Source organism: Sesamum indicum, linkage group LG3, assembly GCF_026168435.1.
Source record: "Sesamum indicum cultivar Baizhima isolate 11 linkage group LG3, ASM2616843v1, whole genome shotgun sequence".
Lineage (NCBI taxonomy): Eukaryota > Viridiplantae > Streptophyta > Magnoliopsida > Lamiales > Pedaliaceae > Sesamum > Sesamum indicum.
Window position 1 is genome coordinate 5023148 of NC_142659.1, and position 16669 is coordinate 5039816.

The 16669-nt window shown below is 39.3% G+C and overlaps 3 protein-coding genes across 3 annotated transcripts; all 3 read left to right on the plus strand.

Annotated features, from left to right (window-relative positions):
• Nucleotides 1-3321: 3321 nt before the first annotated feature.
• On the plus strand, nt 3322-5262 carry LOC105157250 (histone deacetylase 6; the record flags this gene model as incomplete). The annotated part of the gene is given in 4 exon segments (XM_088879134.1): nt 3322-3683; nt 3685-3914; nt 4399-4464; nt 4467-5262. Coding segments are annotated over 4 exon segments (864 nt in total), but the record flags the coding sequence as incomplete, so codon positions are not given.
• Nucleotides 5263-6220: 958 nt separating this feature from the next.
• LOC105157249 (S-adenosyl-L-methionine-dependent methyltransferases superfamily protein) lies at nt 6221-7423 on the plus strand. The gene has a single exon (XM_011073611.3). The coding sequence runs from the start codon at nt 6285-6287 to the stop codon at nt 7314-7316; it is 1032 nt and encodes a 343-aa protein (XP_011071913.1). The 5' UTR covers nt 6221-6284; the 3' UTR covers nt 7317-7423.
• Nucleotides 7424-9418: 1995 nt separating this feature from the next.
• LOC105157248 (Tetratricopeptide repeat (TPR)-like superfamily protein) lies at nt 9419-11867 on the plus strand. The gene has a single exon (XM_011073610.3). It carries the CDS (start codon nt 9649-9651, stop codon nt 11305-11307), a length of 1659 nt encoding a protein of 552 aa, XP_011071912.1. The 5' UTR covers nt 9419-9648; the 3' UTR covers nt 11308-11867.
• The last annotated feature ends 4802 nt before the right edge of the window (nt 11868-16669 follow it).

A 16669-nucleotide genomic window follows, 5' to 3' on the forward strand; every position in this document is an offset into this window, starting at 1 on the left:
TTCTATTTATTATATGATTGATAAAAGATTAATAAAACCTTATATGGATTAAAATTTCACAGCACACACATAGTATTCTATTATTTGTGGGGCTATATGAAATTAAGAAACAAATTATTTGATTGAAGGATGAAATCAAAGGGGGAAGAAAAAGTTGTCCCAAGAATTTACTCCCTACACTATCATTATCCCATCATCATCACTTGAAAAAGAAGCATTATTGTTGGTAAATTCAAACTTTTCAAAAAGGTATCATCACCTTTTTTTATGGGAAAATATTGCCACTACTTTTCATTCTAGAAAAACCTGATTCAAACGATCTTTATATATATATATATATATATATATGAGTGGAATTTGATTTGAGTTTTAAAATATTTTTTAGTTTAATTTTAAGTTTATCAGCAATGCACAGTGCTGCCTGCGAGGAACGTACTGGTCTAATTATTCTAGGTCGGAGTATAATTTCTTGATTAAAAAAAATTGAAATCTTGAAGAGGGGACCTGCAAAAAAAGAATTATTAGCACTCCAACGTCCAAGTTAGTGAGTAATTCGAGAGGAAAAAAGAAGATAAGAATGTATTAATAACAAATAATGATTTTAATTGCTAGAGATATGATAATTGTAAAGATGTTTTTGAAGAATTAGATAGAGGAAAGAGTCGTCGCTTTGCCCAGGGATAAAAACCTATCTTTATAGGAGAGAGTCCTTGGCAGGAAGGGGACGTCCTTGGTTCTGGTATTCTATGGAAGTTGGTTAGGGTAAGAGTCTTAGGTCAACAGAAGACTCTGTTGACCTAGAACTCTTACATTGCTAGGGACTCCTTGTTTTTTAGCAATCCAAGTTATTCGGATATGTAGATACTGACTAGACGCCACATGGGATGGGGGTCATCTTCTAGGCTCGACTAAACACGATATTTGGGCTAGGCTTAGTAGGCCTTGGTTGGGCCGGGTCTTCTCCTTTGACTCCTCAACTAGACTGCGCTATTAAGGGCTGATTCAATTTGTCAAGCCTTTCTCCAATTCTAGTTAAATTCTAGTGGACCTAATCCATCATTCTCCTCTTGGGTTGACGGAGCTTATTGGGCTGATCCATGACTTGGGCCCTCCTTCACATATACATCACATAGCCCCCCCCCCTCCCCACTCTAAGAAAAGATAGTCCTACAATCTTTTGCTTAGAGTAAGTGGGTACTTCAATCATCCTTGGGATCTCCTTCATCTTAAATCACTAAGGAACTCCTTGGTGTGAGCCTTCCCTTCCCATTTAAGTTTTTAGATTACTTGCATTCTGCCTCGGATTTGATTTTGAATTGACAGGTTAGGGTTGTCATCTCTAGGGCCTGTAGATAACTTCTCACCTTCCTACATGCCCACGTCTTTGGTAACTGTCTGATGCGGTTACCAAGGCTGAGGGGTGTGTGCAACCTCCCACCTTTTTCTTTATTCTAGCCATCCTACCTATCCACATTTCATTCGAGCTTTTGAAGAGATGAGAATCCCTTCCATTTGTGGAGAGATTCTCTTAGTACCTTCTTCTTCTTTGCGATTTTTTCCTTGTTATCCTTTTGTTACTATTATGTCTTCTATCGACGAGTCAGTGAGGTTCATGGGGGAGGCTCCAGCGATGATCCATTTGAGGCACGTCTAAGAGTTCGGGTCCTAACCCGTCCTCTTACACAACGTTCGGAAGTGGAACTTGTGCTGGCCACGTGGTTGCTCGTCGTCTTTTAGATGAGCCCTCAAAAGAAGAGGGAGAGGATGAGGAGGAGGATAAGGGATTATCTCTTGGTGAAGGGGCATGGATGAGGTGGATGGGGCGTCAGACGGAGCGAAGGGGGCCAACCAATCAGGGATGGACTGGGCCCCTTCATGCCTTCGTTCGACCGAAGTCCAACATTTGCTGGAGGAGTTTGCAATTCCTCCAAGGTTCACTATTTATTTCCCTGCCCCTGATTGTCGCCCAAACCCCCTGGCCCCCCAATAGCATGAGTTTCTTCTCCTCGCAACTTAGAGCCGATTTACGTTCCCCATTCCTTCTTTTCTCTGTGAAGTGTCGCGCCTTTTCTAAGTCCCTTTGAATCAGCTAGTACCCAATTCTTTCCGCATCTTGGCTGCTTTCTCCTTGATTTTTTAATTTAATGGTATCATCCCTACGACTAGGGTCTTTTCTCAATGTTTTCAATTGAAACGGTTTGAACTTGGGTCTTCCATTTCTCCCCTAGGCGAGGGTGGCCTTCCTTCTAGCCCCTAGTCCTCCTAAGCATTGGAAAGGGAGTTTTTTCTTTGTTTTGCCTCCTAGACCCTGGACTGTGCCTCATCATTGGATTTATGAATCTCCACTTGTTGTGCCATTCTCCTTGTCTGATAGATCTTCTGATCTCTCCCTTCTTCTGGAAAAACTGAATGAAATGCCTTATGATTGTAAGAGCATGATTGAGGAAAAGCTTTTCAGCCATTTTAGGTTAAGCCAGTGGGTCAAGCCTCTGGGAACTCATCAGTATCTTTGTCGTCTTTTCTTAAATACAAATATGACGAAGACCACGATCATTAGATAATCGAAAGATTTGGTCTGGATGTACACATATAATTTATATTTTTCAAATTTTCATTTGGTTTGAATATTTTTAATGTTAATAAATAAAACTTAATTTTGAAGATAAAATTGAGGATAAATATAAACTATATATTTAAAATAGATGATGCTTCTAACAAATAAATTCTTTTATTAGTTAAAAAATTTAACAATAATTTTGGAGATAAAACTTCAGATAAATACAAAATAAATATCTAACATATTTAAAATAGGTGGTGTTTTTAATCAATAATTTCTTGATAATTAAAAAATTCAATTATAATATTGGAGATAATTTTTTTGAAAAATCCAAGATAAATATTTAAGATACTTAAACTAGATGATGTTTCTAACCAATAAAATTTTTTCTTAATAATTAAAAATTTTAATTATAACCTTGAAATAAAATTTATGATAAATACAAAGAAAATATATTTTATTAAATGACGTTTTGGATAAATACAAAGAAAATATTTAATATATTTTATCAAATGACGTTTTTAATTAATAAATTTTTTTCTTCATAATTAAAAAATTTAAAATTATTAAAAAAATTAATATTTGGTCAAAATTAACTTAATTTTGATCTATCATCGTTTTGCTATATATATAGATATACTTAAATATTTATATGAAAATAGAAAAACAACAATAAAACCAAATGAGACCTAATTTTTATTTAAACCCTTTTTAAATCACTGTATATAGACCCCACATGTTCATATTATTGCTATTGACTCCCCCAATTTTCTGATTTCTTATTTTTTTTGCCCCCTCTGGTACTCAGGCGAAAAATACAGCGAGAGGATGGACTCCGCGGCGGCGCGTCACTGCCCTCTTCCTGCCCCGGCGTGCGAAAGCGCCGAGTGTCTTACTTCTACTAGCCAACAATGGGTGACTAGTACGGCCAAGGCCACCCAATGAAGCCACACCGCATCCGCATGGCTCACAATCTCAACGTGGACTGCTCCCTCCACCGGCGGATGGAGATCAACCGCCCGTTCCCCGCCGGGCCCGGGGACATAGGCCGCTTTCATTCGCTGGAGTACGTCGAGTTCCTCTCCTCCGTCACCCCGGACACGCTCCACGGCCATACTCACGCGCGTCAACGTTGGCGAAGATTGCCTTGTTTTTTATGGGCAATTCGGTTTCTGCCAGGCCTCCGCCGGCTGCTCCATTGGTGCTGCCGTTAAGCTTAACAGGCAGGATTCCGACATTGCGATTAATTGGGCAGGCGGGTTGCATCATGCGAAGAAGAGCGAGGCTTCGGGGTTTTGTTATGTTAATGATATTGTATTGGGGATTCCTGAGCTCCTTAAAGTCCATAGGGTAATGAATGGATAATGGGCCCTTCTTCCTTTTCAACTATTTTTACATTGATGTGCTTGAATATGGCATTCTAACGCCATCTTGTTTGTTTACTTAGTATTTTGTTGATTTTTTAAACTTATATGACTTGAGTCCAGGTTTAGGTCATTGGTTTCAAGATGACAGAGCTAATATCTCCATCCACTTGAAATTGATATTAATGTCATATCTGCAAAAAGAGCTATATATATGCATATATGCAAGTTTCTGGAACATGTGACTTTGTCAGTAAGCAAGAAATGTGCTTTCTTCTGTGTTTAGTTGTGTAAATTCTCAGAAGAATTCTGCTGGAAGGTGGTCATTGCTACCGCTTGGAAATTATAAATAACATATTTGTTGAAAGTTTGGGACTAGGTAGTTATTCTTATGTTCAAAAGATCACCTTGACATTCATGTACCCTTTTTCTGTGGCATTTACATTCCGATTCTTGCACTTACTGGCAGCTGTGTACTTTACATAGTCATGGATATTCAAAATGGGGATGGTGTTGAGGAGGCCTTTTATGTAACAGACCGGGTGAGACGGTCTCACTCCTTAAGTTTGGCGATTCTTTTACTGGACCTGGGCACATTAAAGACATTGGGGTAGGTGCAGGGAAGTGTTATGCTCTTAGTGTCCCACTGAATGATGGACTGTTTATTCCGTCCCATCATCCAGAAAGTAATGGAGGTCCACCAGCCGGACGCTGTTGTTCTTCAATGTGGGGCAGATTCATTGGCTGGTGATCGGTTGGGTGCTTTAATTTATCTGTGAAGGGCCACGCAGATTGCCTTTGTTTCTTAAGGTCGTCCGATGTTCCTCTTATGGTTTAGGGTGGGGGAGGATATACAATGAGGAATTTCGCCCGTTGCTGGTGTTATGAGGTCCCTCTCTATCCTTTCTCTCCTCTGTGTGTGTGGGTTTATTCATGAGCTGGCTATCTATTTATTTGTAGTACATGCAATTCTTTGTGTATGGCTTTTGTTGGTGTTTCAATGAATCATTTAAGGTCTGATAAATTTGTGGGATGTCAACTGAGATTTTGCTGCTTTTTGTTAGACTGCTAATCAGTGGTGTGTCCAAGACAGGTTCTCCGGGTACTCTCCAACCTTCCTTAGTAGATGTCTCTCCTATGCATTCATTTTTATAGGGATCCTCGAACATTATGCTTTCTGATAGAGTTTCAACCAAGTACAAGTTATACAGAGAAAAAGCTTCACTGCGTGCTAAATTTTGCGGATAGCTCGTCAAGTTTTGTATTATCTCCTTTCTGTGTTGCCAATGTTGTTCAAGTGTAAAGTTGGCGTCCAGTAAAACGAGACTTTTTTTTTTACCATCCTAAATATGCAATACTTGAATGAATCCACCTCTGAAAAATTCTTAGCTCTTACAAAAATACCATGGAAAATGACAGCGTTCATCTTACTGAAAAAGAACAGTTTAAAGGATCGGATTGAAGAAGCAAGCACAAAAATATAGAACCAAACTCCTAACGTCTGGACGATGGCATTGGCAGCACTGGCAATCCTGGGCCATAAGTCAGCACACTCCTTTCCAGTTGGGCCAGTGATATCAGATCCTTCCATTTCACCCTTTGGATTCACATTGACCCCAGCTTTATCTTCGAAGTACATGAAGACTCCGCCCGTCCTGTGCCACGGCTTGCGCTGGCAGACAATAATGGCAGGCATGACCTTCTTAGGCAGATCGGGTGCTGGCGGATGATAACGTCAAGCATGACCTTCTTACACAGATCAGGCTTACCCTTCTTGACGGTGGCCACGACCATGCCACCGACACAAGAGGAGGGAAGCCCGTTAAATCGGTCCTTGATCCCCTTCACCGATATGATGTAGAGGTTCTTCGTGCCCATGCTGTCGGCGCAATTCACGATTGCCACAACAGGCAGACCCAACGACATCCTAAACTTGTTCCTCGCCATTCCACCGCGTCCTCACTTCTAAAGGAATATATATAATTTTTCAAATAATGAGGAGTATTCGAAATTATGTTAAACTTTACAGAAGCATGTTGTAATTTTAAATGAATTTATTAGCATATGTGATTCCAATTTTTCATGAATAGTTTGCTTTAGTCGGAGTCACAATTCAAGATTTCATTTCATTTCATACCTAAATTAGGATTATTCAAAATCCATCACCTTCTATTTAAGAAATTCTAATTCAAATTTAATTTAATCAAATTTAAATTAATTATATAATAAGTATATTTTTACAATTGATTTGATTTAATGGAACGTAATTTAAATATGAGTTTTCGGCGGAATGGTCACAAATTTTGAGATATGTTAATAATAAAGGGTTCCTTTGCTGCGACCCGTTGTTGGATTACCGGACCATGGAGTTAGCAGTAGCACAAAGCTTCCCCCAAACCCAAACACACTCTCCATCTCCATTCCCGCACCCCTACTACCCAAGCTTTCCCCCTCCCAATTCACTCCCCACCGCCTTCCGCCACCGCACAGTTCCCCTTAAACTCCACCGCTCATTGCCGCTGCTCAAATCCCACCGCTCCCACACACGCAGCCCCCAAACCACCACCAATTCCGCATCCACCCAATACGAAGACGACGACGGAATCCCGATCGAACACGTGAAAACTCTTGTGAAATTCAAGTCCCGTCACAACTACATCAGGGTCCTCCAAGTTTCCAGAGCAGCAGACCACCCTCTAGCGGGCTCCAGACTCCTCTTGCTCGACGCCCCCGGCAACATCCACAGCATTTCCTACCTCTTCAAATCTCTCACCAACGCCTACTTCGACGTTTTCGCTACCTTGCCTCCTATTCTCCCCCCCGGGCCCCTAGGTGTACTCGGGTTCGGAGCCGGGTCGTCCGCCAGAATCATCCTCGAACTGTATCCGCAGACTGTGATCCACGGGTGGGAGCTCGACCCTTCTGTTATTTCAGTCGCGAGAGAGTATTTCGGGCTCGAGAAGCTTGAGAAAAAATACCCAGATAGGCTCTTCATCCACACGGGCAACGCGTTAAATTCGAGCGTAAAAGATGGGTTCGCCGGCATTCTGATTGATCTGTTCAGTAAAGGGTGCGTGATCCCGGAGCTCCAGGACGCAGCAACATGGGAGAAATTGAAGAAGAGTTTGAGGGACGGCGGGAGAATGATGGTGAATGTGGGCGGGAGCTGTGTGGAGCCTGAGGATATAAGAAAAGATGGAAGTGTGATCATGGAGGAGACTTTGAAGGCAATGCACAAGGTTTTTCCGGGGGAGGTGTTTGTGTTGAGCCTTGAGAATAGGAAGGACGACAGCTCTGTTGCTCTGACGGGTGAATTGCCGGAAGCTAATGAGTGGAAGAAGGCGCTGAAAAGGCCTTTGAAGTTCTATGTCGATATGTGGGAGCCGTATAAATGATTCAAATTGCGTTGATTATTCATCAACTTCGCTTTGTGAAATTCTTGCTGTTGCGCGCATGTAAAGTGTTCGATGATATGCTTCATAAACAGACAGCTTATCATTTTCTTCGTTTGGCATGATAAACATAAATTAAAGCACTCTTCAGAAATAATACTGTGGATTTGGATTTGATAGCAAAATTTAGACAATGATTTGAAACAACCTAATCTGAAAACAATTTGAAATTTATTCATATTCATCAAAATATAATTATAATTTTGAAATTCATTGATATTCATCAAAACATAATATAAAATTAAAATAAAAGAATTTGAAATTTAGAATTATTTAAACAGATTAAAAAAATTGTTATTGAAGATTTGAAATTTTCTTCAATAACCTTATTGATTTCATAACGATTGATCTTCTATTTCTCAAAACCATAGAGTATTAGAATTAATTTTTTAATATTTTTTATACTATAGTGAAGGGTTTAAATTTAAAAATATTACTTAAATATATTTTGATTTTTTTTTATTAATACATTGAAAATACATTCGATGTGCATAAATATAAGTTAGCCTAAAAAGGCCCAAGCAACCCAAAAAGAAGGGATGAGGCCTAGGACATTATCGACTCACACCATGGTTAAAACCCGACAAAACATTCAATTCAAAAAGCCCACACGCGTAGTAGCCCACTCTCCAACGTGGCACTTCATCAACCTAGATGGCTGTTGACACTTGGGACCCAATTAGCCTTAGCAAGGAGGACCTCCCTGACGGTTGGGACTCCTTACAGGCAAGGGATCTTCGATGACGAAGAGGCCTTCTACTAAAGCACTCCTAGCTACGAATAAGGATGATTTATCTTTCATCTTAACCATCCCTACCAATTTCTGCAAAATTTTCGAGATTGAGATATTCCCCCAGCATACCAAGGCACTCCCTCTATAAATATATGTTTAGTCCTCCAAATGGAGGTACGCCCTTCTCACTCTCTGAACACCTCCCTCACACTTCTCTCACTCTCTAAGCAATCTATAAGCCCATTATCAAGTGTTCTTGCTCTTTTTATCAATTTTATTCACTATATCTCGATTCTTAATTATACTCACTTACATTTTTGTTATATTACATTTCGAATCCAACACTAGTTTGGGCGTAAAAGTGTTAAAGCCATTTTTTGCAAGTCTTTCTTTTAGGATTTGCATACGCTTTGAATTCATACCTATTGGACATGTGCGTTTTTTGCACGCATCAAGTGGCGCTGTCTGTGGGAACACAGAGTTAAAGACGTGAAAACAATGAAGGAGTCCACACCTCATGACTCCCCCAGAAGGATGGTTCCCCTCACGCTGGAGGACCTCCCACAGATATTACAACCTCTGTTCAAGGCCCAACTTCAGCAGCCTCATCATTATCATTACTTAATTATAATATTCCTACTAATTCGATTTTAGAGTTTCAAACATTTCAGAGTATAACAACAAAAATAAAATTTTAGAGTTTCAAACATTTTAAGAATCTACTAGTATATTCAATTTAAAAAATTAACACAAAAATGACATATTATGTATTATTAGAAAATGGCCCAACTAGATCAATCATCGGACGGTTCTGGGCTATTGAACTGAGTTGGTCCTAAGTATTAATACTAGGAATCGGTCAAGGATCACTGGTCCTCAATTAGACTAGTTGGTTTCTTTATTGAGCCAATGTGCATCTTGAAATGAGGCCTTTTTGTGTATGGTTACTAGTGTCACAAAAAGAGAGAATGATGGCTTGGCTGTGCCTCTTAACTATCCTCTACCAAATTTCAGAGCCATAGTTCTATTTAGAGTTAATTGCACTTAAATTTTATTTAAAAATATAAAATTATATTTTTTTTAAAAAAAAATTAAAACTATACTTACACTCTTTTTGCAAATTCATCATTTACTCCTAAATTCATTATAGTTTGGACGTCAAAATGCTGACGTTAGTACAAAAATTATATAAAATTTTAATTTTATCCTTTATTTAACATTCTTATGTAATAATTTTGTATTTATAAAGAATAAAATATAGTAATATTAATCTTACTCTATTTATATATATTACAATTTTATTCCTTTACAAGTATAAAAATATACATAACAATATTTCCTTGATTTTCCGACAATAATGAACAGACTTGCCAAGAATCACATCAGAAACTCCAAACCCAAACCCAAACTCAAAGCATCTCCGTTCGTTAATTGCTGCAAATCAGCATCTTCCTTGTTGCAAGGCGCAAAGATTCAGTTGTCCTTTCTATACTAGTCTGATTTTGTCTTACTCCCAGCTGTAGATGGCAAATCTTCTTGCAAATGCACATCCATTTCAAATCACTTCTTTCACAACTCACAAAACCCAATCACACGCTCTCAGCCACCCGAATTCTCCACGCCTTGCTCATCAAGCAACGCCTCTCTTCTGACCCCTTTTACGCCACTAAAATCGTCAGATTCTACGCCATAAACAATGACCTTATTTCTGCACACATAGTGTTCGACACAACTCCCCAGAGGAGCATTTTCCTCTGGAACTCCATTATTCGAGCGTATGCGCAGGTCCACAAATTTTGCGACGCATTTCTGCTGTTTAAAGGCCTGCTCACCTCTGGAACACAGCCAGATAACTATACTTTTGCTTGTGTTGCGCGGGCGTGTGCAGAGAGGTCTGATGTAGAGGCGTTGAAAGTTGTGCATGGGCAAGTGGTTGCTTTTGGTTTTGGATTGGATTTTATATGTAATAGTGCTCTTATAAGTTGTTACTCAAAGTTAGGCCTAGTTGATGTGGCCAGCTGTGTGTTTTGTGGGATTGAAGAGCCAGATTTGGTGCTATGGAATGCAATGATTTCAGGTTATGGGACTTTTGGAGATTCGGCTAAGGGGGTAGAGTTATTTAATGCCATGCAAAATATGGGAATCCGTCCGGATGGGTATACAATGGTTGGTTTGATTATGGGACTATCTGATCATAGTGTGCTAAGAGTAGGGAAAACAGTTCATGGGTTTTGTGTTAAATGTGGTTTGATTTTGAATGATCATGCGTGCAGTGCGCTTGTCAGTATGTATTCAAGGTGTAAAAGCATGGAATTGGCTTGTAAAGTATTTGATAGTCTAGTTCAGCCTGATTTAGTTTCATGGTCTGCGCTAATTGCTGGTTTTTCTCTGTCTGGAGATCATGTAAGGGCCTTGGAGTTCTTTAGGGAATTGCTCATGGATGGTGGGAAAGCGGACCCTGTGCTGCTTGCTAGCGTGCTGGCAGCTTCTGCTCAATTGGCGATTGTAGGACCAGGCTGTGAGATTCATGGTTATGCTATAAGGCATGACTGTAGCATGGAGGTTGCTGTCTCCTCTGCTCTCATTGACATGTATGCCAAATGTGGGTTCTTGGAAATGGGCATTAAAGTTTTCAAAAACATGCCTAAAAGAAATATCATCTCATACAATACTGTGATTTCAAGTCTTGGTCTGTACGGATGTGCTCGTGAAGCCTTCCAAATGTTTGAGGAGGTCCTTGGAGAAGGATTAAAGCCAGATGGAACTACTTTTATTGGCCTCCTTTGTGCATGTTGTCATTCTGGTCTTGTTAATGAAGGCTGGAAATATTTCAGATTGATGAATGAATTCGGGATTCAAGCTAAAACTGAGCACCATGTTCACATGGTGAAGCTTCTTGGGATGAATGGAAAGGTGGAAGAGGCTTTTGATCTCATCAAATCCCTTCCAGAACCAGTGAATTCCAGCATTTGGGGTGCACTTTTGTCGTGCTGTGATTCTCATAAAAATTATGACTTGCTTGTGGTCATAGCCAAGCATTTGTCCGAAACTAAGCCAAAAGATTTCGGTTATAGTGTGTTGCTTTCTAATTTATTTGCTGGTGATGGGAGGTGGGATGAGGTGAAGCGGCTGAGAGTTGACAGTGGAAGGGTGAAAGGTAAAACGCCTGGAATAAGCTGGATCAATGATATAAATCATTGAGATGTGAATAGAAGTGTAGAAATGCTTATACATAGTTACCACTTTCATGCTCAGTACTGGTTTCTTGCTCTCATTCTTATGGCTTAAGGTCTATGCATCTTGAGTTGCAACTGAATTCAATGACAGTTCTTCAACTTTTCCATTTGATTTTATTTGCTTTCCAGAGAAACTTACACTGCTGACCTGTAAAGGATCTGCAAAGAATATGCTATTTCTGGCTTGGATCCTGACTGGAACTTATGTTTTAGAATCCATAGGTAAATGCTAAGTTAGTATGCTTATTGCACTTTCATCCCCAGGGGAGGGGAGAGCCTAGTGATTCGGGCACAAAACTTTCTTATGAGAAGTCCAATGTTCCAATTGTAGATGTGTGCCTATGTTGGGTGTGTGAGTGCGTAAAAAGAAAAAAAAAATGCTTATTGCACTTTGTGTCACTTTGAATTGAGGAAAAGCTATTTATCTAGGTTGGTAATTTGGAAACATTTGGAATCCCTTGTTGGTTTCTCAGACAAGTCTTGTTTTAGAGCTACAACATGTGGTATAGCTTTTAAACTTTTGCAGCTTAGAACTTTAAACCTAGGCACTGTCATTATTTTACCTATCTTTTCATGCTCCTTGCTTTTCTAGTGGAGTATTTTTTCTTCATCTTCCTGTTATCATTTGCTGTAATAATTTAGGTTTTTCCCCTTGCAAATTAGCGTTATATCTCATATTTCATTTTATACATATGACCTGTAAAATATATTACTCAACGTGCATATACAAAATGAAATAGAAAATACAACACTAATTTATAATAAAAGATCTGAATTGTTTCTACAATGAGATGACGTGCTGCTTATTAACCAATCACTCATAAACCATTTATATTACAACACTTATAAAGCATTGTAAAGTTGGAACTGCAATGATTGAATTTGGATGTAATATTGGGTCAGATTTTACACTCCAATTAATAGAATGATGTAAGCGAGTTGAGCTAAATATTTATTTTTAATTACTGATTTGTTTAAAATTAATGATTTGTTTTTTGTAGGTTTCTTAATTTTACTCAATTGACAGCCGTAGATGGCAGTTCAACAATTATAGGAAGATTACGTAAGTCTGTGTTGATGGCTAATTAATTACAAGGCACAAATACAATCATGCGGAACAAAATATAGAATAGTATACATATACTAAATATGAAGGCTAAAATAAAAAATGGATTAACCTACAATATAAATCACTAGGACATAAAAATCATGAACCGATTAATACTATTTACTATGTTTATATAAAATTAACATAAAAACTTAAGTTTTGACTATAATTAATCAACGTTCGTCATTGTATTATTTATAATTAAAATATTTTCTATAATTTTTAGCTGAAGCTAACTAATGTTTGACCTTGCTTGCAAAAACAACGGTTGATAACGATTGTGTAGTCATAGTTGATTAATATTCACCATGATGATTTAATTTTAATGATGATTGATGCGAACAAAAATCGTTTGTTAATGAAGTCTTTGGACTCAAAGTTCTTGGGCAGAATTCTTTGCAAGCCCGAGAAGGGAACCTGTAAAGAACGTTGACACTCCCACGATCAATTCAGTAAATAATTGTAGAAAGATAAAAGTAAGAAAAAATATGGTAGCAATGAGTGCTTAAGAGATGAGAGAATAATATTGTTGATAAAAATGTTTGAATAGTGAACTTGTATGTATCTTCATGCAAAAAAGCATTACTTTTAACGGAAGGGAGAAGGTTTGCTTTTATAGCCTTAATTCCCAATCGGATGAGAAACGTGCCACTTTAAGACTCGGGTTGGTGATCAACAAATATGCCCCCTCAAACGCGGAGACAGCTCAACGTTGCCTGGTTGATGAGCCTTCTGACACGGAATGGGAGGCTATTGGTAAAAATGAGGAAGAGGGTTTTTCTTTGGGGGAAGAAGAGGGAGAGTAGCTCTTGGCTGTCAGTGGAGAGGGAGACAGGGTGACCAATCCCATCTTATTGGATAGTGCACCCTCCACATTCAGGGATGCCGACGCTCGCTGCATGACGAGGAATTTGTTATTCTTGAGAGTTACGCCATCTTCCTTCCTTCCCTTGAGAGTCAGCCTGATGCTCCACCTTCAATCTGCTTATGCTTTTTCATTTAAGGCAGGCTTTCGTTATCCCATTCCTCAATTTTATGAGGAGGTTTTCAGGTTCCCCTAAACTATTAGTGCCTAACTCTTTTCGTCTTTTAGCCGAATTCGCTATGAGTTATCATTTTAATAGTGTTCTGGAAGAAGTTTCTTCGCATGCTTCCAGCTAAAAGAATTTGAGCCCGATATCAACCACTTTTTCCCTTGTCGAGGAATTCCCTTTCTTCCTGTCCCTAACGCTCCAAAGAATTGGAAGGGCAATTTCTTCTATGTTCTTCTTCCCACCCGTTAGGCGTTTCCCCACATGTGGATTTATGATCTCCCCCATCACTTCTTTCTCTATAAGAGTGAGGAGTGTAGGGCCTTCTACCCTCCTTGAGGACTTAACCTCCAGCCCCTACGATTGTTGGGGGTTGGTGGATGAGAGACTCCTATTTCACTTAGCCTGAGTCCTAAAGAGGTCCCCTTGTAGGAGCCATTGCGTACTACCATTTTGGTTTTACTCCTTTCACGCTTTTCTTTTTGGCTTATTAATTAATCTGCGTGTTTTACTTATTTGTTGAGTGAATCATGTTCAACAAGTTACTGCGAAGAGCCATCAAGATATCCTGGAGGACGACATACGGCGATTCCCTCGTTATAGGCTCTTGGGAGAATGCTAGAGTCCAGTGATTCTTGGGGGAAGCCCCAGTCTCCACCCCCCAAGGGCCCCTCTAAGAGGGCTAAGGGAAATTTTTCCAGCTAACCCTCTTCCTCCACAAGTGTTACTCGATCCACGACCACACCGCCCACTCCTCCTCCGTCCCTCATTCTCTGGATGCAGGTGGTTTATCCTCCAGGCACCAACGTTTGTCCCCTAATTGAGGGTTTATATGCACCAGTCCCATGTGCGGGAACCAAAAAGGGAAATCTGCACTATTTTTTGAGGTTTTTAGGGTGGCTCTGACTTTAGGGGATAAGCGCACTCTATCTGCTATCTCCAGTAAGGATTTGGCTGGCTTGTTATCCTGCCACCTTATTTAGGTATTTTATCTCATTCTTGATCTTGGTTTGATTGTTGACTTTGCATACTGAATGCTTTCTTCTCTTATACGGTAGTGGTGTTATAGAAGATGCCATCTTGTCCTCAAACTACACCGCTTCTCCCACTAATGGACATGCAGAAGCAGTTGGAGGATCGGGTGGAGCGCCCGCTGGATGGGGTGACGAGGCTGAAAGAGGCAAAAAAGGAGGCTTTGGGGACAGCTTGCTAAGAAGAATAATGGGTGGCTACAGTAATAACTCTTGGACATGATCAAGAGCCAATTTGAGGCTCTAATGAGGGCGGCTGAGAAAGCTCATCGAACTTCCCCAATTCTAATGAGGACCAATGATTTTTGGAGTCTTACTGGTAGAGCTGCTTGCCCACTACAAGAAATCAGAGGAATTTCAAGTGGAGGTAGTTAGGATAGCATTGCCTTTCCTCAAGTATGGATTTGAGGTTTGTCAGGGGCATTTGCTGTGTAGGGGTATATTCCCCAAGGGACAGTGGCAATATTTTGGATTTTGAGGTAGCCCTTGATGGCGCCTCAGATCTTTTTGCAGTCCCTCTTGGAGTCCCCTCCCGTAGATTTAGAAAACAGGGTGCCCGACTTTCATCCCTCCTCATTGAGATGTTCAAATTGTTGAATGACATAACTAGCAAGTTCTTTTTAGATGAGGATCTGGAATACTTCCTGGGGACCGTTATGGAAGAGGTGTAGACCCCCCTCAGACCAACAACCCCTTCAAAAGGGCTAGTAGAAGCTACCCCTTAAGCAAGAGCCTGAGAAGGAAGAGAAGAACGCCCCATCTACGGGGTAGAAAAAATGATAGTATCCCTCACCCGTTTTGAAAAAAATAATCTTATTGTGGTACCCCTGTTGTTAGGGATGAAATAATTTTTTCTTATTTTTGCTGAATATTCCCCCCCTCCAATCAGTTCGACTGGGGGGTTTTTATATGCGTACATTTTTCTTCATTATCTTTGTTTGGAGGCTTGCTACCTATGTTGTTGGGTTGGAGTTGTGCTTTGGGGCTTGCCGCCCTTTCAATGTTTTGGAATAGTTGATTTTTCTTCTATAGGATAAATAAGTTAGCATAAAAGATAAGATAGATCTATAGGAAGATGTACATATTGGTTTGAATTCCCTTTTCTCTTTTGGTCCCATTCCCCTTTGGTTTTAGTTGGATACGTGTGACAGAGATAAAGGTATTAGGGGAAGAGAGTGACTTCTAAGCATAAGGTTTTTGCTAGTAATGGTGCCTGTTTAGAAATAGGGTTTGTTTATTAACGTATGTGCCTACCTAGAGTAAAATAGCTTATCTTTTGAGATTGTGCCTACTATTTAGAGGGCTTATTTACTTACAATCATGTAGTTGAGCTATATTACAGAAAGATTCTACTTGTAGGTAAAAAAATTATTCTAAAATGATGCATTCCTAATGGGAGGATTTGTTTTGAGGAGGCGCTTGCTTGGGAGCAAGATTTATCCTGAGAAGATACCTACCTCAGGGTAGGAGTAACTTAGAAAAGGCACTTGCCTGACTTATTATGAGAAAGTGCCTGCCTGGGGGATAGGAATTATTTGGTGAGGGCGCTTGCTTGGGGCAAGTTTTATTTTTTAGAGGGCGTTTGGGGGCAAAGCTTGTTTTGAGAAGGTGTTTCCCACTTAAGTATAAAATTGCTTAAGATTATATACGTTCCATGATCGAGACAAGGTACGTCCTTTTAGAGATGGCAAAGGGGCAGTCGGGGCCCGCTCCCAACTGGGGCTAGTTTGGTACGAAAGTTGCCGGGGGCCAGGGCCAACAAAATGAGACCTGGCCAGGTCCGGGGTGGGTCTTGAATTTTGTACCGAAAACTCGCCCCGACCTGCCCTATTACTATTTTAATTTTTTATATATATTTATTTTCTTATATATAATACTAGTTATTAGGGATTATGGTATTAAATGTAAACCCTTAAATAATTTTGTACATATCCAATTCTATATAAAAAACACAAAAAATAAAAATTAGTTAAACGTATTCTTCATATTATAATAATTCATTTTAGATAAAAAATTATGTTGAAATACCTAAATCTAAAATGATATATACATATATATATATATATTACTTATTGAAAAATAGAAAATGAAATGAATGTATTCTTTGTATTATATGTTTTATTTTAGACTAAAAATTATGTTAAAATATTTAAATTT